The following is a 22770-nucleotide window of genomic DNA, read 5'->3' as shown; positions in this document are numbered from 1 at the left end:
GAGATCAGCTTGATTGATACTTAATATACACATTTAATATTTAACTTTGTTATATTTGAAATCAGAGCCTTTTTTAAGAAATGATGGAATCGCCTTCATTAGATATATTTCTCTAACTGTTACCTGCCTCAAATTTAGATCCTACCAGTCCACACACTCAATGCTATCACAATCCTCCACAGGCCTCTCCAGATCTTTCTCAACAACAAACATGCATTAAAACAAAAAACAACACAATTCAAGCGTGCAAATTGCACGAGGCCCTCGAGCTTGTATCCAGCACTCGTCTCCATGTGTTCAACACAGCAAACAAGAGATGTTTCCTAACTGTACAGTGTGCCCCCCAACCTAAACAGCAGTCTCATCGTTTTGCAATCAATTATGCAAATGCAGTACAGAACTGAGTCCCCCAGCACAGTAGAGAAAGGTTGTCATGCCAGAGAGACATGCCATGCATGACAATTTCCCAGCTTCAATTTATTGCAATGCCAGCAATATGAAAAAAAAGATCCTCCCTTGACACTGACTGTGCGGGCACGTGTTGTCTGATGCCTAAAGCCAAGATAAATGAATACATATAAAACACACACACACACTTTCATTAGCATAAAAAGCAGAGAGCGGTGGACGGATAAGAGAGGGCACTACATATAATAAACATAATGACACAGAGGGAGTGTGTTTTATTTTTGTCCATATAAGAGGGGAGCTGTTTCCATCATGCAGATCCAGGCTCTATTCCTGCTTTCCTCGAATAATAAGTGTTTTTATCCTCCCTGGTTCAGAGCTGTCAGTGTGGTGGTGGAGGAGAGCGAGGCTGCTTTCTGGCCCGGCAGCACCACAATCGGCACGCTCTGCAGTCTGAATAATTTATAGGTTCAAGAAGCTGCAGAGTCTGCAGCTCAGCTGATAAATCCCCCGCTGATGGTGTCAGACACAACACAAAGGCTACAGATCAACATGAACGTGCATGACAGCGTGTGTGTGTGTGTGTGTGTGTGTGTGTGTGTGTGTGTGTGTGTGTGTGTGTGTGTGTGTGTGTGTGTGAGAGAGAGGATATATTTTTGTGCATGCTTTCAGTGGTGCATATATTACTGGTTTTGTGTGCTGGGAGTTGAACAGTAAACACAAAAAAACATCTCCACCCGATCATGAACTCATATAAAGTCTAAATTGTAATTAAATAAAACAATCCATTAAATGTCTGGCTTTCTGATCAATTAATCGCATACATCACTGATGTAAAAAAGATTTATTTAGTGGTAGACTAATTGCTTTAGGCCCTGTGTCTACCTAGCGTGTCTTCTGAGTGCCAGCGCTGTTTTTCAGTTATTTTCCTTAAGTAAAATAGATGAAAGTTATTGCTGAAGTTGAAGATCTTTTAACTTTTCAGAAAGGCGCTGTTGACGTCACCGGCGCTCTTTTCTAAATGTACGACATTCCCCGTAGATTTGTAGCCTAAGGACCCACATCCTCTCTGATCGGAAAATAAAAACAGACTGTTGTCATGGACAACACGGACGTGCAGCACGCACAGCCAGCGCTCTTTTGCCTGGAAAGAACGCTGTGTGGACATGGGGTGAGTCTTCAGGTGAGTTCTTTCTGTTTCCAGCTCATCAAGTTTTCATTCACAAACTCTGCTACTTTAATATGAACAGGAAGCTTCAGTTCTCTTCTCCCCTCAAACACAAATCAGATGTTTGTCATGTGGTAGGTAATAGGGTAACTAACTCATGACCCTCATCACGTCAAGTGTGGACCCTCATCACGTCACGTGTGGACCCTCGTTTTGCTTCCATCAACACTTCTAAACATTTGAGGAGTTTCTTTGTTGCTGGCACATGAAGACCATGACATCATCATCCTGTCCAAACACCGTCAGAGTGTCTCGTTCTCACAGACTCACCTGTCCACTTTTGGTGCTCTCACACACTATGATGACATCATTGCCCCCGGAGATGGCTGGAACATTGTCGTTGACATCCAGGACCTGGATGGTGACCGTGACATGACTCACCATGCGAGGGTTATCTGAAGTTGACAAAAAGAAACATTTTAGTTCCACAAACTAAAAACATAAATGTTGTTTTTCTCCTACAGAAAAACAAAGTTACTGAACTGAGAACACAGCACAAAGTCATCAACTCAGAATATGAGATCTTTCTATCAGGCAGACCATGAAGGTAAACTGATTGAAACTATCTCTACTAGTTTGTGATAAAGGAGCCTCTCCAAAGGAGACATATAGCCACAGCCTACAGTCGTCATGGTAACAGATGGATACACATACTCCACAAGCTAACAGCTTGATAACAACGGGCTGTAGACGCTAGCAGAGTCAGATGTAAGTAATATTACTCGACATGGTTGTTTAGCTTCTCACAGCGTCTCTGCTGACTTCTCATCAGATTGTCAACAAATGCACGTTGTCTATGTCGTCTTCTATGACGTGGTCTTGGTGGGCGCCAAAGCACACCAAACAGAAATCCTTCATATTGTTTCTTTAATTAAATCTTTAGGTAAACAACATTTAGCATGATGTTTGATTCTGTCAGATCTCTGAGTCATGGGGGGGACCTGTCTGTGGGTGATATTTAGTCTGTGTGGGGTCATCTGAGGATCGGTCCATCAGGTCTTTCTTCTGGACCCTCCCCTCTCATTTCTCACCATGCTTATCTTATTACCCTTTGTCTTACCGTTTACTGCACTAAAGTGAGAGTGATGGACATTGGTTGGCATTGATAACCGCCAGGCACTCTGAGGCTGAGGGCACAACAAAAACACACCTACCGTGCAGCAGGGACACAGAGGGACACAGACCTCCTGCACAGGAGGGACACAGACCTCCTGTTCGATAGAGACACAGACCTCCTGCACAGGAGGGACACATGAAGGACAGAGACCTCCTACACGGGGGGACACAGACCTAGACACAGACCTCCTGTACAGGAGGGACACAAGTAGGACACAGATTTCCTGTGCAGGAGGGACACAGGAAGGACACAGACCTCCTGCACAGGAGGGACACAGGAAGGACACAGACTTCCTGTGTAGGAGGGACACAGGAAGTCTCTATTTGTGCAACAGGTGTCACATCATGTGCATCAGTTTAAAGATTGTTCTGAAGGGGTTGGAGATTGATATAAAAAAAGATCACCTATTAGCATTTAATTTTCTTCTTCATGACCGTCTGATGAAGCAGATAGAGTAAGAAAGACCTGGGAGGTGTTGGCCTACAGGTCGACAGAGAACAGTGAGTCTTTAGAACAGTCACAGAGTGTGAGCCCGTCCTGAGAGGACGGGCTCACACTCTGTGACATCATCACACAGATATGAACCTCCAACTGACCTTTAACCTTTCTCCTCACACTGATACACACACATACATTACTGTGTCTTTCTCAGACAGATGTTGAGGAGCCGATCATCACTTGAGCTTATCCAAAGTATGAGAGCTGATTAACGAGAAGATCCAAGTCTGAAAAGTGATTTTTCTTTTCTCTGATCTTTTCCGTCTCCGTCTTTGTTTGTCATGTATGTTACTTCCACACATTGTCACACTATCGCACCGATAAAAACATTTAAAAAAGATCATGTATTAAATTATCCACATTCACACACAATGATGAAACCTTATTTGGGTTTACTATCACTATTAACTGTTCTGTGACCTTTTCTGTGAGAAGTTGGAAGTCAAATCATGATAATTACCCAGTTTTGGTGACCTAGGACTTACTACATCAACAGACAGCGATGGAAGCGGTCAAGAGAAGTGGTTCAGATAGAAGTGATTGTACCCGACCTAAAAAGCCTCTGCATGTTTCTAATAAGCTCCACGAGCAGAAACGTGCTCAAACTAGGATCAATATTGGAGATGCTTTTGAAAAATGGAGAGAGGTTAGAACACAGAAAGGTTTACAGACCCATGCAGAGCTGGATAAACACTGAAGCTTCAGTGTCCACCACATGGCAACCTGAGTGAGCATCGACTCTAGAGAGGAGGGGGGGGTGGGGGACAGCTCTCTACAACGTTTAGAATTTAGACTGCAGTACCCGTTTTAAACACTAGGGGTCAGAGTGACATATTTTTCTGAGAGGTGAAAGAAGCAAAGAACCGAGACCGTTAGGTACTAGAGCCCAGTTCTGGTAATGGGGACCCATACGGTGTTAAATGAAACTGGTCTGCTGCCGCTGAGAACTTACCAACCTCTGCAGCCACCACGGTGATGTTGTGCCACGCGGCCACCTCCCGGTCCAGAACCTGCGTGGTCCTGATGACGCCGCTGTTCACTCCGATGGTGAAATAAAAAAGTGTCTCCTCCTCGTTCTCTATGAAGAACCTGCGACAAAGAATGACATGATCTCTAAAAAGAGAGCACTGACACTGAGACCAACTTTAAAATGCTTTTTATCAAACTATGAAGACATGCAGACCCAAAAGTTAAACGTCTGCTTTGACAGCAGAAATAAACATGTTTACAGCCTGGTAGAAACAATGATGTTCAAGTTCATGTCTTTATCAGCACTCGCTTTTTGGGGGGGGAGAATTGATCCATACCTCACCCGCTATGAGATAACAAAGGAGACAAGTTGTACATAATTAGGGGCGTGACTGATCCGACTGCGTAGTAGCTGTTTGTTCATACGCCACCGACGAAGCAGCGGGAACAATTTAGTGCCCAAGGACACATCGGACATGGGACTGGGATTGAACCCCTAACCTTCCGGTTAAGACTCTACCACTGAGCCACAGCTGTTCTCAGTGAATATTTCAAAGCGGCCAATCAAACAACAAACGACTCCTGGTCAACCTATTTACCCTGAGTACATAAAGGCAGAGTAAAACAGTGAAGCAGTTCAAATCAATGTAACTGAGGATCCACAACAAATGTCTTCACAAAGCCCAGCACATAGACACATACAAACATTGTATCATACAGCTATGTACACTATCTGTGTGAACAGAGTGTGTCCCGCTGCTGTTTTTCACAGGGCTCATTGTATCAAAGGTCCTGCAGGTTTAACAGCCAGTCACAGAGTTCAGTCATCCAATCAGAACGCAGCAGTGCTGCAGCTTCACTCAGAGCTGTCAGGGATTGTGTTGCCAGCTGCCGGCTGAGGACAGAAAGCCTCATATGTACTGCGGCCCCTTCCCACTGATCCTTTTCCAGAGCGAGGCCAGAATCAAACGGGCTTTTCAGTTTTTTTTTTTTTTAGTTCTGCTCCATCACAAAGCCTCTGATGTCCCCAAACTCATCCATTCTCCACCAAAGCGTGAAGCTGACAGAAGTGAGAGTCACTGAGCGAACACCGTGCACTGTCCACAGAAACAGCCTGTTCCCCCGGATGAGAGTAAAGAGGCCGAGGGTTGGAGGTTTGTTCGGGGTTCTGTCGGGGGAAAAGTGGGTTCATTTTCTGCATGGACAATATTTAGTGACGGGCAGCTGGAGCTCTTTCAAACTAAACCGAGCAACGTTTAGAAAATGATCTGATTGGTTTTGGTTTCTCCTGCCGTTTACAGGACTTTAGTGACTCAGAGTATCTCTGGACTCCAGCTGGAGAGACGGCTCAGGCTATCTTCCAGGGAGCTGTGTGCTGGTCTCTGTAAGATGGACGTCTGGTTGGCGCTCTTAGTTTGTGTTTGTTGTTGGACATTATGAGAAGAGAAGATAAAGACTCTAACAGAGAGCAGATTTGACTTTGTTCTGCTCTGCTGGTTAGCAAACACTCACAGTGTGCAGACACAGAGCAGATGAGTTGACTTATTGAAACATGAAGCAGCTCTGTGTAATAACCTGCCTGAACACTCTGAACACTCTGAAGCCTGCTGTCAGCACTCAGCAGCCTCACATCTGCTCATATTTTTATAACATCTAAAAGTAAATACATCCCATATTTTAAACAATTGAGGGTCTTTTCTTTTAGCTGCCAAGCCCAGCGATACATTCGGTGTTTACATTAAACTGATAATCCAGTTTAAAAATCTTAAAGGTCACATCTTCTCCTCCTCATCAACCAGTTTAAATAAGTCTCAGAGCTCCTCAAAACATGTGTGTGAAGTTTCTTGTTCTAAATCCACTCTGATCCTGTATTTGATCATGCCTACGGGGTTTGCAGACGGAGCAATGTCTGTTTGTTACCTGACTCTACTGTTGGTGCTGTCAGGGTCCATGGCGGTCACAGTGCCGACCTGCGTCCCAGCAGGTGAGTTCTCGTACACGTCCATGATGTAGTAATCCATGGAGAAGACAGGAGGCTCATCCACGTCGCCCACAATGACCCGCAGCGACGTGGAGTCCTTAAACGGCCCCAGGTGGGAGAAGTGGGGGTCCAGGAACGTGTTGGACGCTTCGATGTTGAGTGTGTGAACTTTTCTCTTTTCATAGTTGAGAGGCTGCAGAAAAGACAGAAAACACGTTGACAGGCCAACATTTCCCTATTCTGTGTGACGTTACAAGCCCCAAACTCTGTTTTTCCCCGTCTACACAGAAACACCTCAACATTTCTGAACATCTTCACCCTGGAAGCAGTTTTACTAAAGGAGACTTTTCAGAGACCTAAAACACAGAGCTACGTTTGGATGAATTGTTGCTCAGCAACTTTCATTGTCAGATATCTGGAACAGACAAGTTGTTAGGAAAGCAAAGTCTATCTTGTCCGGCTCTGACCATCCTCGCTTCTCCTCTCAGGTCGGAGGTTCAGGCTGCCCAGGGCTAAGGCAAACTGATATATATTTTCATATGTTCCTCATGCAATTAATGCTTCTAATCTTCTTTAAATCCTTGACTGCACTTTCAAGCTATTGCACTTTATATTTATTATATTTATTTATTTAAACCATTTGAGTGAAACTTCTTAACGAACAGTAAGTGTTATATTTCTTGGTTGTATCTCAACAGGTTGTGTTCCACTTTCCTATGTCTGTTTATCTGTTGTGTTTTTGTGTCCACTGCTGCGAATCAAATTTCCCTTCCAGGGACAATAAAGATCTGAACTGAGGCCAGAGACTGAGGACGATAGTGACGACCAAACAAATCAAAGTCCCATCTTTACTCCTGCTAGGTGAGCATTAAGTCAAGTGTTTCTTCAATTCATAAAAATCCCAACAACTCGTCGGGGTCATATCTGGGATGAAGACCGACCCTGGATTTTTGCCTCTTGAACGCTCATCCACATGTTGCTTCAGTCACCTCTGAGTCAGTTAGCGCCCGCTCCGCCTGTTTGCACGCCGAGAATGAATCACATTTCTCTGATGGAGCAGAGCATGTACACCAAATGAAAAGATCTTTCTTATAGAATTCAGTTTCTCTCTGACGGCGCCAACGCCACATCAGCTCACGTCTCGAGTCTGGCAGCCACCGTGGGACCTCCGTACGACCCCTTTCACTCTTTCTGTCTGACTGTACAAAGCCTCCCGCGTAAACCTCCACCAGGCACAACACAGACGTGACTGACATCGCAGCCTGCTTGAACTTTCAGCCTTATACATGCATAATAAATATCTAATTAGTCTTTTTAAGCGGCAGCTTGTTCAGGAGTGTATTATACTCTGAGGAGAGGAGGGGGGGGGGTCTCTCTGTTTTTAAGTTTTTAAGGGTTACTGTTTGAGAAAAGAACAAAAAGGAAAACCAAAAGCACTTTTAGAAAACACACAAAACTCCCTCCTGCTGATCTTCAGCGTCCATGTCGTCATGTCTCAAAAGATGCAGAAAGAAACACTTTGACCATTTGAGTCAGGAGGACGGGATGTCTGGACTATTTCCTCAACGTTTCACTTCAATGTGTTTGAAAGAAAGAGGAAGAAATCTGCTCAACCTGTAGGATAAAAACAAACTGAAGCTGACAGTGAAACCTCACCTGTGTGTGTTTCTGATTCCCACCTGTTTGAGGGAGATGACCCCCTCCCCGCGCTCAGCGTCAGTGGCTATGGAGAAGATGGCCGCTGCCTCTGTGTTGGTGATCCTGTAGGTCATCTCAGCGTTCTGACCTTCATCCTCGTCGTTGGCTCTGATCCGACCCACGGCCTTCCCCACCTCAGCCAGCTCAGGTACGTACAGTTGGTAGCTCTCTAAAAAACACAAACACAGACATGTTTCAATCAAACCTGTTCATCCTGCTGCATCGTGATGTTCCCTCCAATCCTGAACAGGGGGACAAAACTCAAATCCAGCTGATGTGACTCTGTAACAAGATGACCCCTCATGTAGAGCGTTTAAAAGTGCACCGTAAAGTTGTTTCTTAGACAACTGGATTTTAATAAGTTGATAGTTAGCAGAGCAGTAAGCTAGCAGCATGACTAAGCATGTTAGGTTAGCTAATTGTTTCTTGTGCCCTATTTTCTGTTTGTTAGTCTTTAATGTGTACTTTTTGTAATTTGTGCTTTATTACAGTTTTACAAGAAAGAAAGAAAGTAAATAAGAACGGAAATACTGTGAATTCTTCAATACAATGCTCTCAATTCTCACGACACACGCATTTCAACCTATTCACACGCTGACACGCCACACCTTGTATTTCTCACGCCGATAAATTACCAGGATAACACCCACCAAGTTGCGCCGCTATATTTTTTAACTATGGAACAGATAGGAATCAAGTGGGTTTCCCATAGAGTTCAGTATGAGCTTGCCATGCACCAGCTAGTCAAAAAAAGAAATATAGCTATCCCAACAGCCAATCAATAAATAGCATTGCTGTATCTGGGTAAGATTTAGATATGGACTTGGTAAACGGACTAGAGCTTATATAGCGCTTTTCTAGTCTTCCAACTACTCCAAGCGCTTTTACGCCACATGTCACAACCACCCATTCACACACTGATCGTAATGGTCACTATGTAATATCATCCATCAGAAGTAACTAATCCCATTCATACACCACCACGAAGTAGCCGGAGTAATTTCGGGATAAGTGTCTTGCCCAAGGACACATCGGACATTTGGTCAGCTGGGGATCGAACCCTCGACCTTCCGGTTGAGAGGTGACGACTCTACAAATTGAGCCACAGCCACCCTGTGTGTCTGCCCTTTAGCCACAGCCGCCGATATTCCTGCTACAACAACGCTACATTCTGATTACAAAGAAGACGCCAATGACACATTGATTCACACGCTCGTTGAAGTAGCTAGAGAAGACGACAATTGACACTGATTCAGACGCTCGCTGAAGTACAGACTGATAGACGTGGGAGAGGACCATTATCTATGGAGAAGAGGACCATATCGTATTATTACAGTAAGTCATCTCATCATTTGATTTCTGTATGTTGGGGAATATTGTGACCAGTCAGCTGGTAATCAGTAATATTAGCTAAGAGTTTGACCAGAGTGTATGAACTAGCCAGCCAGTTGAATCCTTGCTAATTTCAGCGGCTATTCTGTTTTTCAGTCCTAGATCAGGACCCGTATTCACAAAGCTTTTCTCTTTTTTTCTTTTTTTCTTAAAAGTAATTCACAAAGCCGCTGAGACCAACTTCTAGCAAGGATAATAAATACCAACTTAAGATGGGCTCGTGCACGAGCTTGCTCTCATTCACTTCGCTCCGTGATGGGCTGATGAGTGACAGGTCGATGTCGGTGCACATCAGTGGTGTGAAGCACGACTGATTAAATACATAACCTGTTAGGCGCGTTGCTTCAATGAAATAGACAGAATACACTAGACCAGGGGTCTAAAATGCAATTTTTTTGACCAGAAATAGTAAATAAAAAAATCAAGTTTGGGGCCGCAACGGTATTGGAAACATTTAAACACAAATAGTTGACACATTTCTGTCTTTATTAATCTGCCATTGTATGTCATTCTCGGCATATGCTCCTGTTGGCTGTACTGTATTTTCAATTGTCATCATGAAAATACAGACTAGGCTATACAGACACATATAGCCCATATGCTATGCTTCAAGTATAGCTTGAAGCTTGATGACTGAATAAAATTATTTATAAAAATGTTTTATTGATTTCCATTTTTCAACAAAGCCAGGGAGCCACTAGAATAGACTTAAAGGGTCACATGTTGCCTACCCGTGCACTAGACCCTCGGATTGATTCAGTATGTCCATCTTTGCAGTAGGCTACTTCTACATGCATTCGTATGCTGACACTTTGCATAAAAGTAATTTCATTTAATCATTGAATAGGCTATGTTGAGTATGCTATCTAATTGTTGTTGCTGACATGGGCTATTGAAACAGAAGCACAATTATTCCCTTGCCATTTGGATGTTTTTGTAAGTCACTCATGTGCCTAAAGATTCTTTGTGAATACGGGCCCTGGACTAGTCATATTTTGAAATAGGCTGGACCATTTTTGTGCAGATGCAGTAGGCCACTTTTAATCATAATATTTCATTATATTTTATATCCTGGCCATGCATAGTATTAATAATTCCATTTGTCTGTTACAAAGACGTCAGGGAAGAGGCAAATGAGCATTCTTTCATGCTTCGCTCTGAAGGGTCAGCTCCCTAAAAAGGTTGCCAGGTCAGAGGAGGAGACTGTGGAGAAGGCAATAATGGAGGCAGTAAATGAGGCAGTAGAGGAGACTGTGGAGGAGGCAGTGGAAAAAATGATGGATGAGGCAGTGGAAGAGACAGCTAGGGTGTCAGTAGGGGAAGAGTCAGTGGAAGAGATGGTGGAGGACACCATAGAGGAGACAGTGGAGAAGCCACTGGAAAAAGGGAAAAAGAGAGGAGTATGTGGAGCGGCCACCTATAGGTGTTCCTTTAAGAAAGAATGGTCAACCCAATGGCCATTCATCACAATGGGAACTACCAGCTCCTACTACTGGTGCTCTATCTGCAGGCAAGAGAACTCCTGTGCCCATCAAGGCGTGAGGGACATAAGCAGGCATGTAGAAGGCAAGGGACATCGAACCAAAGAACAGGCTCTAAACTCAGCCAGCAGTGTTGCACAGTTCTATACTCCAGCACCTTCTGTTGGAGGCATGAGTGTACAAGAGGCCAAGGTATAGCACAGGAAAAACAAAAGACTGGTGGCAATGTTTGATGTATTGCATTTTCCTTCAAATTGTTGATTATATTACCATATACTATATTACCAGTTATTTAATCAATTGTTTCTGTCGCAGACCAGGAGAGCTGGGGTGAAGGTTGCAGTTGCAATAGTGCAGCACAATGTACCATTTGCAGTTGCAGACCATTTCAGTCCTTTGTACAAGGAATGTTTTAAAGACTCCCCCACGGCTCAGAACTTCAAGAGTGCCAGCACCAAGACAACGTGCATCATTAATGAAGCAGTGGCACCACATTTTAGGAAGGAATTGGTGATGAAGATGAGAGAGAATCCCTTCACACTTGTCACAGATGGCTCAAATGATACAGGTATGAGTTTAACAACTATCAGTAAATTGTGTGTTTGTTTCCATTTCTACACGTACACTCATAAAATTTCCCAACATGTAGGTTTAGTTATGCACCTTATTGTTGCAGGTCTAGAGAAGATGAATCCCCTCACTGTGAGGATATTTGACACCACCAAAGTTGTGCACAGATTCCTGGATATGTGCACCACCAGTGGGCGGAGCTGTGGCACAGCTGAAGTGATTTATCAAAAAATTAATGACACCTTGCAAGAAAGTAACATCCCTTGGAGAAATTGTGTAGGTCTCTCAATCGACAATGCACCTGTAAATACAGGGGCCAAAAATTCAATTGCAGCCAGAATGCTGAGGGAAAATGACAGTATTTACATACATGGATGCCCCTGCCATGTTATTCACAACACTGCCAAACACGCAGGGCAGAGGTTTTTGGAAGTAAGTTCAAACATGTACATTTTATATTACCAATCTGTTAAGCCCAATGCCAAGTAAAAAAGATTGCTGTATAGTGTTGTAATAAATCTTTGATTTCATGTTTTGCAGATATCCGGATTTGATCCAGAGGATCTGACTGTGGATGTTGGGTACTGGTTTAAGGGCAGCACCAACCGTAAAGGTTACCTGGCAGGTTTGTGATTCAACCAGCTCTAGTGTTATACAACAAAATTCAGACATTTTTTATTTGTTTGCTATTGATGTTATATATATTTTACAGAATTTTGTGACTTCCATGGGAGCGAGTACATGGAAATGCTGCTACACATTTCAGTGCGATGGTTAAGGTGTATTACTCAAATTCTGCGGCAGTATGGACCACTTACCAGCTATTTTAAGTCTTTAAGTAGGTTGCTTATTTAATTGACAGTAGTACCGTATTTTCCGCACTATAAGGCGCACCTTCAATGAATGGCCTATTTTAGAACTGTTTTCATATATAGGGCGCACCGGATTATAAGGCGCACCTTCAATGAATGGCCTATTTTAGAACTGTTTTCATATATAGGGCGCACCGGATTATAAGGCGCATAGAATAGAACGTGTTTACAACTGAACAAGGCTGGGAGATATTGTGAATATATAAATATAAATACGTATAAAACGTAACGTATAAAACTACAAAAACAAAAGTACATAAGACGATTTCCCCAAATAATAAATTATTTCTTTGACGTTTCTCTTAACTCTCAAAACGTAGTTTTATACGTAGTGCATTCACAATAACTCAACGTTGTTCAAACGTTAATGTGCATATTCACAATATCTCCCAGCCTTGTTCAGTTGTAAACACGTAAAAGAAACACAGTCTGATACCGCTAATTCAAACGTTAGTGCAGGGGTGCCCGAACAGTCGATCGTGATCGACAGGTAGATCGCTGACTGATTCTCAGTCGATCGCGAGATGTTTTGTCAATATAAAATACAATTGTAAAATAGAAAAGAGATTTCAATTTCATCTTATTGCACTGTTTCCCACACACGATACCTGTGTTGGGAGCCCAAGTATACTTCCGACCTGTGTGTATTTAATTTTTCATTTATTCATGAAATTGCTGCGTGCATGAGAGAGCGAGCGGCGGAGATAGAGAGAGAGAGAGAGAGCGCGCGCAAGAGAGAGTGCAGGCATGCGCAATGACGTGCAGGTAAAACCGGGGGGGTAAATGTTTTACCAAAAAGTCATATATAGAAACTATGCTACGAGTATTAAGCGCATTTGATGAAGCTGCAGCTACTTTTCTCTGCTCCTCTCTGCTGTCATGACTGTGAGCATCGCGGGGGATGAGACACACCAACAAACAGCGCAAACGCACACGCACACTTTTACTTTTAGTGCTACAGCACACAGTTGATCCGTGATCCGTACGGACCGAGGTGGGAACACACGTGATCCGGTCAAACGGTCGGTTGGACTTTACTCCGTTCACTCTCAACGTGTCTGCAGCTAATTTAACAAAAGCAAAATCATCTCACAGCAGCCTGCTGTAGTCTGTAGTCTGCATTATTTTTTACAGAACTCTCATTTATTGTTTTCTGTTTGTTGTGTGAGTATTAAATGCGTTTGTAGGCTGTTGGTAAAGGCTATGGCTCACTATGTGGACTGGTAGATCTCGGCAGACTGGTAACTTTAAAAATAGATCTTGGTTCAAAAAAGGTTGGGCACCCCTGCGTTAGTGCATAACTCAACATTGTTCAGTTACGTATAACACGTAAAGCTCACTTTTTCAGTTCATTCCCCGTCCACGAATCCCTCGAATTCTTCTTCTTCAGTGTCCGAATTGAACAGTTGGGCGAGTACGGCATCCAACATGCCCGGCTCCCTCTCGTCATTATCCGAGTCAGTGTCGCTGAGCGCCGTGTACAACCAGTATGGATCAACCAATTAACCAATTGATCCATATATAAGGCGCTCCGGATTATAAGGCGCACTGTCGTTTTTTGAGAAAATTAAAGGCTTTTAAGTGCGCCTTATAGTGCGGAAAATACGGTACAAGTGCATTACATGAAACTAAATATTTACTTTTAAGCACAACCTTTTTTTATTTACAGATGAGAAATAAGCAAGGTTTAGAAGGCTGGTGGATGCATTTTCCAACCCCCTGACAGAAGTCTATCTCCTTTTCTTCCAAGCAACGCTGCCAATGTTCTCCACACTGAACCTTCTCCTCCAGAGAGAAAAGTCCTCCATCTTCCTGCTCCATGGAGAGGTAAAATGGAATGGTTGGGCTATCCTGCTGCTCAGTATGTCTGCCTATTTTTTAATGGCTGATATGTCCTTTTTCGAGTAATACATGGAAATCTTTTATGAACTACATATTTGCAGATGACGAAGTTCATCTTGAAACTGTGTGCGAGGTTCATGAAACCTATAGCACTACAGGGCCGTCAAGTCCATCCTCTACAATGACCCACTAAACCAACTGCCAGGTAATGCTTTCAAGTCTCATAAGGCGATAAACCTGTATGCTCATTGTCCACAAATACACTTTTTTGTGAAGATTGTTGTTATGACTTGAGTGAGATCTCTGATTTGATGGAAAAGGCATAAAATGTATATGTAGTCTAAAAACCCATAGATATTGTTTAAACTACCTGTACTTAATGTGCTTTATCTCTTTCTTTTCTCTCTCTGATAGGAGAAAAGCTGAATGTTGGCTTCACCACCAGAGCTACCCTCAACAGGCTCCTTGAGGCTGGAGACATCACACCTCAGGAGGTGCAGCTATTGGGCTGTGGAGTACAGCATCAACAAACTCCCCCTGAAGGAGGCCCTTCTGAAGCATGCTAAATTTGTGGATGTGCAGCAGAGGGCTGAGTGTGGGGTGGAAGATGTCCTATACTTTGTAGACAGACAAAAGTTTCCACATTTTCCAGAGTTTCAACATATTGAATAGAATGTTTAGTTTAATGATGATCATGGTCACAAAACAAATCCTGTTTTTCCTCCCACGGTATTTCACATGGTGCTCTCTTTTAGATTTCAGGAACTACTTCCTTTCCATGGGCCACAGGAACAGGACAAGGTGAGTGAGGAGTTCCTGGAGTATCAACTCATGGAGATCCCCATGCCCCAAGATCCCACCACCTTTAATGTTGAGGAGTTTTGGGGGAGTATGTCCTCAACCAAGAGCAAGGTAAGAAACATTTGGCACCACCTGACACATAATTAATTGACATAATAAAAGCAAAACATTTGAGTAATAGTTAGTTCCTTTTTTTCAAAGGTGACCGGTTTGAGCCAGTTTGGGAGGCTATTTAAGATAGCAGCATTAGTTTTAGTGCTCCCACACTCAAATGCGGACGCAGAGAGGGTTTTCTCCATGGTCGGCCTCAACAAGACCAAAACAAGAAACAGCTTGGCACTGAATGGAACACTTATGTCAATCATGACAGTCAAAATAGCGGGCCTGGAACCACAGTGTTTCAAATGGGAGTCACCAACCCCCGTGCTGAAGGCCTCAAAACCTGCCACTAACACCTACAATAAACAACACTGACCATAATCACACACACACGCGCGCACACACACACACACACACACACACACACACAATCTCCCACCAGGGAGGGCAGACCCACCCCTGCACTAAGAAATGTTGTCAATAAATAGTTTTTATTTTTTACCCAAACTGTCACTGCAGCCAAAATCTCACTCTGAACTCATTTCAAAACTTGAGAGCCCTGTCAATAAATAACGAGAAAAGGTACGCCTTGTCACTTTTTGGAGGACTTACATTTGTTAGCTAACAAGCTAACTGTCTAGCTCTGAAGAAAAACAACTTGTTGAAAGGACAGTATACTTAGATTAATCACTTGGCTGTCAGGAAGGCCTTCATCAACAAGAGATGAATGAGGAACTCAGTAACAGGTACAGCAGCCTCCACATTACAAGAAGAAGAACAAGAAGAACAAGAAGAAGAAGAAGAAGAACAAGCCAGTGCCAGGAGGCCATCATCATCATCGTATCAGAGCATTGTGTAAATACATTTTTTTTTTCCCCCACAGTCACAGTTGTGAGTGTTTGATCTTTTTTTGTGCTTTGTTTTTCTGAAAACCTGGATGAGAAGCAGCTGGTTTAAATATTTGGTCTCATTCAGTGGATGTCTGTTGATGTGGAGTAACAGGGAGAGACGTCACTGTTGACGTCATGATAAATCTCTCTGATGCTCTGAAGCTCTGAACCAGAAACCAGCAGACTCAAAGAGAGCTGACTCATCAACACCTGTTCACCTGCTGCTGTCACAAACATAGAGAGAGAGAGATAGAGAGAGAGAGAGAGAGAGAGAGAGAGAGGGGGATCACTCACTCTGGACAAACTTGGGAGGGTTGTCGTTGACGTCGGTGAGGGTGATGTTGACAGTAGTCGATCCAGACAGTCCCCCCACTGAGCCCGCCATGTCTTTGGCCTGGATCACCACGGGGTACAGGTCTCTGGTCTCTCGGTCCATGTTAGACACCGCAGTGCGGATGATACCTGCGGGGGAGGAGAGACAGATATATCAGTACATCAGTTTATTGAGGAAAAACAGTGTTTGCTTAAAGAGCCCATATTATGCCCTTTTTGGGGTTCGTATATTTAATATATGTACCTACTTTTGTACATTCACAAAAGCTAAAGTTTGAAAAAAGTGTCTGTTTTCATGTACTGCTCCTCCTTGCTCCCTCTATGCTCTGAGTCCGTCAGCTGCACTCTGCTGAGCCCCCACTGTTAGACCCCACATGGGCCAAGTCTGCTCTGATTGGTCTGCTGATCCGCTCTGTCATTATTGGTCAGTTGCTCAGCACGCTTCTCGGAAATTTCAACATGAGCTGCTGGGCTTGCCACAACGAGCCAATGGGCTTAGATCAGTGATCTCACATTGACAATGACGTCACACTGACACATTTTTATCGAGGGGGGCTAGAACCAAGCGTTACATGCAGCTAATGCTACAGCTAACAGGAGGACGTAGGAGAAGCCACGTTTCCACAGACTTTGAATTTTTGCACATAGATGTGCCTAAACATGCACAGGACACTTGGAAAACATAGTAAAGAGCATATAAAACCAGAAAAAGCAGAATATGGGACCTTTAAAGAAGAAATTATGTATTTTTTACTGTCCATCCATCTATTATCTATTCACTGGGGGGCTGGAACCGATCCCAGCTGTCATTAGGCGAGAGACGGAGTTACACCCTGGACTGGTCTACAGTCAATCACAGAGCTGACATATAGAGACAGACAACCAGCCACACTCACATTCACACCTACAGACAATTTAGAGTCAGCAGTTAACCTAACGAGCATGTCTTTGGACTGTGGGAGGAAGACGGAGTACCAGGAGAGAACCCACACATGCACAAGGAGAACATGCAGACTCCACACAGAGAGACTCCTGTCAGAGGGGGGGGGGGGGGGGGGGGTTCATCACTTCCTTCAGTCGTCAGCTGCAGTATGTCGGACTGAGATGAGAATAATAAAGAATGCATCCACCACAATATGTGAAACCTGTTGTGAACTGCTCATCTCAGCCCCGATCACTCCAATGTGCTGAGTCATAATAGGTGTGAATGCTTTGAACTATTAGTTGGAGTTGTTAGTTTATTTAAATTGTAAGTGAAGCGGATCTTCTGCTGGACAGACGGACACTCATAATCACATGATGTATGCTGTACATTAAAGGTGCATGTAGATTTGGGAGTGAAATTTGAAAGTTGGAGAAGTGAAACTTTTCAATGCTATATTTTCTGAACTAAAAACACAAACTTTATTCAAAGTTAAAAATGTGTCCCTGGAACACTGTTTGGAGCTAAAAATCTACCAGGAAAGTTACAGTTTCACTGTTTCGGGCCCTCCACCATAACTTCTCTTGTATTATTTTATCTTCAAACAGTGTTACATGGACCACATGTTCCTCTGAGGACAGTTTATGAACATATAGCACAGTATCTGTACACTTCTCCAACTTTCACAAATCTATACCAAAAACTTCATAGTGCACCTTTAATAACACATGAAAGCTAAATGTTGACATGGATATGAAGTTCTGTTTGTATGTTTGAACTGTGTTGACGTTTAAACTCTTTGGAGCTGATTCACTCAGAATGGATCAGAGCCGCTTCTCATCATGTTCTCCCTCTATCTGCTCCGTCTCAAGGTTTATTTCAGCGTAAAGCTCTGAAGATATTCAGGCACAAACACGCCCATAAATTCGCCCTGCTCCGTGCAGTTTGCTTTTGTTTAGTGTCTGAATGTGGAGAGAAGCTGTCTGCACGGGATCAGACGATGAGCTCAGAGGGAAGGGGAAACTTTTTCAAACTGTGAAGTCAGATTTGATGTAAAACAAATTTCCTCTTTGAAGTGAAACTCCAAGAAACAAAACACACGTGCAGCCTTGTCGAGCCTCCTTCAGATCATCTCCTCACACACGTGGATGAAGCGTCGAGCCGCTGACAGTCACACTGATTTAACCCCCGGCTCACTGTGCTGCCGTTACCACGGTTATTGCTCCAACTGCTCGTGGATATCAGCGCAAGTGTTCGGAATTAGTTTTTTTTTTTTTTTTCTTTTCTTTTTTTTGTAACAAGTCTGTTTCCCCATAAAGGGGCAGATTTTCCCCAAATGATGTCATAAGGTCTCATTAAAACACTCAAACATCAGTGCAGAAAGACGCTGTTCGCTCTGCAGCACAGATAAGGGAGCATTTATCCCTGTGTGTGTGTGTGTGTGTGTGTGTGTGTGTGTGTGTGTGTGTGTGTGTGTGTGTGTGTGTGTGTGTGTGTGTGTGTGTGTGTGAACATTTTTTAACAAAGCCTTGAAATGCAGAAACTAACAGAGACTAACACTGAACTCTCTGCTCTTTACACTCCAACATGTAAAAATATAAACACTGCTCCGACTCAACACACACACACACACACACACACACATACACACACACACACACACACACACACAAAAATAACCCTTAAATATGTCGCTGTGTTCTGTGAGAAATTATCATTTGGAACAATCTTTGCCAAAAGAAGCCTGAGAGACTCAAAACGACCTGGACCTGAGGTCTGAACCAGGACTGGTTCTAACAAGCACAGTATGTCCACACACACACAAACAGGCACACACACACTCACACACCTCCCACACGAGATGCAGACAGTGTTTAGCCCGGAGGCTCTGCTCCACTGCATTACTCGCTTCAGAGGCCAACAAAGCAGAGAGCCATCTGGCCTTATCAGCCCCTTTAGACTGAGCAGAGCGACGCCGTGCAGCCTGGACCGGACAGGCAGCGCACATTATGCACCTGTACCTGAGTGAACGCAGGACACACACACACACACACACACACACACACACACACACACACACACACACACACACACACACACACACACACTCTGACAGAGTGACAGAGAGGGGGATGTGTGAGAGCAACATGGAGGACAAAAGGAAGCTCTGAGTGTTTGAAATGAGTGGAAGGGACTGGCCTGTGAGAGGGAAAAGGGCCAGAGGGAACCGGAGGAATTCAGCTAGTGTTGGGGGGGCGGGGTGAAGCGCTGCACTCTCCTGAGTCTCCTGTCTCCAGGCGGCACAAAGCTGCACACACGCTTCTGACTCAGAAGACGTAACATTCAGAACATGGATAGGATTGAAAAAGAATCAGAAATAGTTTGCAGGAGATTCAGTCTGGAACACGGTGAGTGCATGTGAATAAAGAACAGGTTGAGAGTGATATATTTTTGGGCGTCCCATAATTAATACACTTTGGGCCGGGGTGATGCCAGACCTTTCAGAGCATGGTGGACTGGGGCTCTGAGAGGTGGAACTGCACTCTATGAAAATGTAGGACACTGAAATGCAAAGTAAGACACTAGCAGCCTGCAGTTGATGTTGGTGCCAAAATGTGGGTTATTTTCTGCCATTTTATTTTCCCGTGTGTGTGTATGTTTTGTTGTGTGTCTGTGTGTGTGTATGTTTTGTTGTTTGTGTGTGTGCTGTGCGTAAAGCTCCAGGTGAGAGCAGCAGACAGCTGATTCAATGAAAGCAAACAGTTTTCCAGTCGTGTCAACCTGTGGGCGTTTAACCCCGTCCTATTAGACCTATCCAATTAGTTTGTTGTTTGTGGACACAGTAGGATGTTGTTCTACATCCTGTGTTGACATTATTGAAAATTGTGTAAATAAACAGATTGAGATATCTAAATTGGAACAACAATGGACTTGGTTTATTCCTTTGAGCTGAGCAGGCGGCAAAAATCTATTCAACATAATCCTTCAAGTGACGCTCGTAGACAAATTGGTTTTGTTCAAATTGGTCACTACAGTTAATTTTAAGATAAGCCCCTCCTCTGACAAGGTAAGTAGCCAATCATCGTTAAGGGTTTTGGAATGGCCAATCAGATTTGATTATTTTATTTTGTGGACATCAGTGGAGAGATGTCAGAGTGGGGCTGCTCTGCAGGGAGCGCACCAGAGCAGTTTGGTGCCTTGCTTAAGGGCACCACTCCAGCTGCCAGACCGCACCGGGACTTGAACACTGGTTTTTCACTGTAATCCCTCTAACACAGACAAAGGAGAGAGGAGAGGGAGACAGAGGGGAGAGAGGAGAGGAGGAGATCATCCTTGGCTGCAGCTTGGAGACAATGACAGATATCAGAAAGAGAGGAGAAGAGAGGGAAGTGTAGCATACAAGATGTGATGTTCTTCATGTGTTCTCCCAGTGGACAGTCTGGATAGTTTATAAAACAGACTGCACATTCTGCTACTATATAATATATCTTACTGTATTAGAAGATGGAAACATTCAAGCATCAGAAATCATCAGCAGGGAAACGTCATGAAGACTGAGGAGGAAGTCAAGACTCTGAAGATGAAATGTGAAATGTGTTATTGTAGTGGAAGAAGAGGAATCACTTTGAAAACATGGCGACTGTCAATTCTGTGTCGAGTACATTTCACCATCGACGGTATGTGAGGAGCATACGTTCAGCGCACTTCTTCTGTCGTTCTGCCTTTTGAACTTTCACTCTGCTTTCACAGCAGTATGATGTTGATGCTGCAGTGTGTGTGTTCACATTGAGTTACAGCCTTACCAAAGCACACACACAGCTTCACACACACACACCAGCCTGCCCGCTCTGACCTTACACACCACCACTGCCTCGGCCCCTGTAACCCCTCTGTAACCCCGCCATTCAGCCTTCATGCCTTACACGCTGCAGATGAAGTGTAGAAGGGCCGTTAACATCCAGCCTTGAACAGGAAGTGTGTGTATGAAGGCTGACAAGGGCAACCGACCTGCAACAACATGCAAGAGTCTGAAACAAGTTGATGTGGTGATTCTGATGCAGTGTTAGAAGGTCATGAAGATGATATATTAAAGAGAGGAAATGATCATTGTATGTCTGAATCCTCCAGCTCCAAGTCACAGTCCATCTATCAGTTTAACCTTCATCTCATACTGTCCATGGATCACCTCCCTCATAAGGCCGCCGCCTCCCTGCAGCTCTCTGATCCTCCATGTTCTGTCCATGATGCACCTGAGCTCCAGGAAACAGAACGCTTGTGTGACAGACGGCGCTGCTGATGGTGAAGATGAGCTTCATTTATGACCGGCTGAGAGGTCAAACATGTTCACTAAGTAAATGAGCTAACAGGACAAAGAAAAACATGGGGACAGTATAGTAACAATAGGTTGTACACATGGTGACGCTTTTTGTTGTTATTTGTTTGTTTTTGTTTTTCACTTTGCATGGTTGCTAACATGATGATCGCTCCTCCCTTTGAATGTAGAAGATGTTGTATAAAGATAACATAAGCTCAATATTACATGGGTTACCATGACAGCCAGAGTGATGCATCCACTAACGTCGCCATGAGGAATGTGGCAGTGAGTAAAGAAAACCTCTTTGCTTCTGAAATGGAAAGTTTGAGCACCTCAGATTCAACCTTTTTCCTTGTTATCTTTGACTCCTCCTTACATACTCCTGCGTCCTGTGAGCAGATGTTAAGCTGCTTGTGTTCCGTCTGAAGTCAAGAGAGAAAGTGTAAGAAATCAAAGATGAGACCCCCCGCTCAGTGTGACTCTTTGGCTTCTCTCCTGTGATTCTCTCCACTTGACAAAGTACAAGGTTAGCCATCCCTTTTCTCTCCTGATAATTCATGTGCTCGTACGGGCATGAAGGCAGAGACGGCACCTCTCCAAGGCCGCCAGAGACGGGGCGCAGAGAGGAAATGACTGACTGATATCAGCTAGGGCTTCGATAAGAAGAGCGAGCGTGAATGGATGTTTGGTGCTGTTTATGACGCCGACATTCATGGACTGTGTTTTTGTTTTTTGAGACAAACAGTGAGGCGGTGCACCTGCTTCAAGAAGGACGACACAGAAACAGAAACAACACCGATGATGAAAACAGATACGATTGTTACTCCAACAGACGCCTTTCATGAAGCACGGCTCACTAAAGGACATTTTTCATATCAGTCGAAAACAAATAATCTCCTCTGTGTATTTTTATGTGAATCATAAAGAGTGCACGTGCAACTTGTTTTTGGGGACCAAAAGGCCCATCTCAGGGTGGTGGTTGCCTCTGCAACATGTGTTTTTGACTTCTTTCCTTTCTTCCTTTTTGCAGGACGTTTGTTTCATTTACAGTGAGTATTGAGCTGTTGCATTTGCATTTTTGAAAGTGCAGTGTTTCTGAATATGCTGTGCGTTTACCTAAATGTACGCCATCTCAGCTCTTGCTGAGCCGATGTGTCATCCACCATCTCTACAAGGGAAAGAGTTACATTCATGAGGTTTTATTTGGGGCGAAAATGGCTCCTGGTTCACTTTTCTACAGATGGACCGTGATGTTTATCTTAGTTGATTAGCTCGATGCTAACCCATAAGGGAATATACCATTTTACTGATTTACATGATTATCATCCCGTCACATTATTTTGAACAACAGAAA

The 22770-nt window shown here is 43.7% G+C and overlaps 1 protein-coding gene across 1 annotated transcript in view; it reads right to left on the bottom strand.

The window, feature by feature from the left end:
* LOC109993904 (cadherin-18) overlaps positions 1-22770 on the bottom strand; it is a 102226-nt gene that overhangs the window by 13644 nt on the left and 65812 nt on the right. Inside the window, exons 5-9 of the mRNA XM_029279910.2 lie at positions 16141-16308; positions 7881-8068; positions 6141-6394; positions 4204-4340; positions 1907-2031 (exon numbers count right to left, since the gene is read on the bottom strand). Coding sequence (XP_029135743.2) covers positions 1907-2031; positions 4204-4340; positions 6141-6394; positions 7881-8068; positions 16141-16308 — 872 coding nt within the window. The remainder of the gene's footprint in view (positions 1-1906; positions 2032-4203; positions 4341-6140; positions 6395-7880; positions 8069-16140; positions 16309-22770) is intronic.

Source organism: Labrus bergylta, chromosome 4 (assembly GCF_963930695.1).
Source record: "Labrus bergylta chromosome 4, fLabBer1.1, whole genome shotgun sequence".
NCBI lineage: Eukaryota > Metazoa > Chordata > Actinopteri > Labriformes > Labridae > Labrus > Labrus bergylta.
The sequence above is the reverse complement of the archived record's forward strand: the minus strand, read 5'-3'. Positions and strand labels throughout refer to the sequence as shown.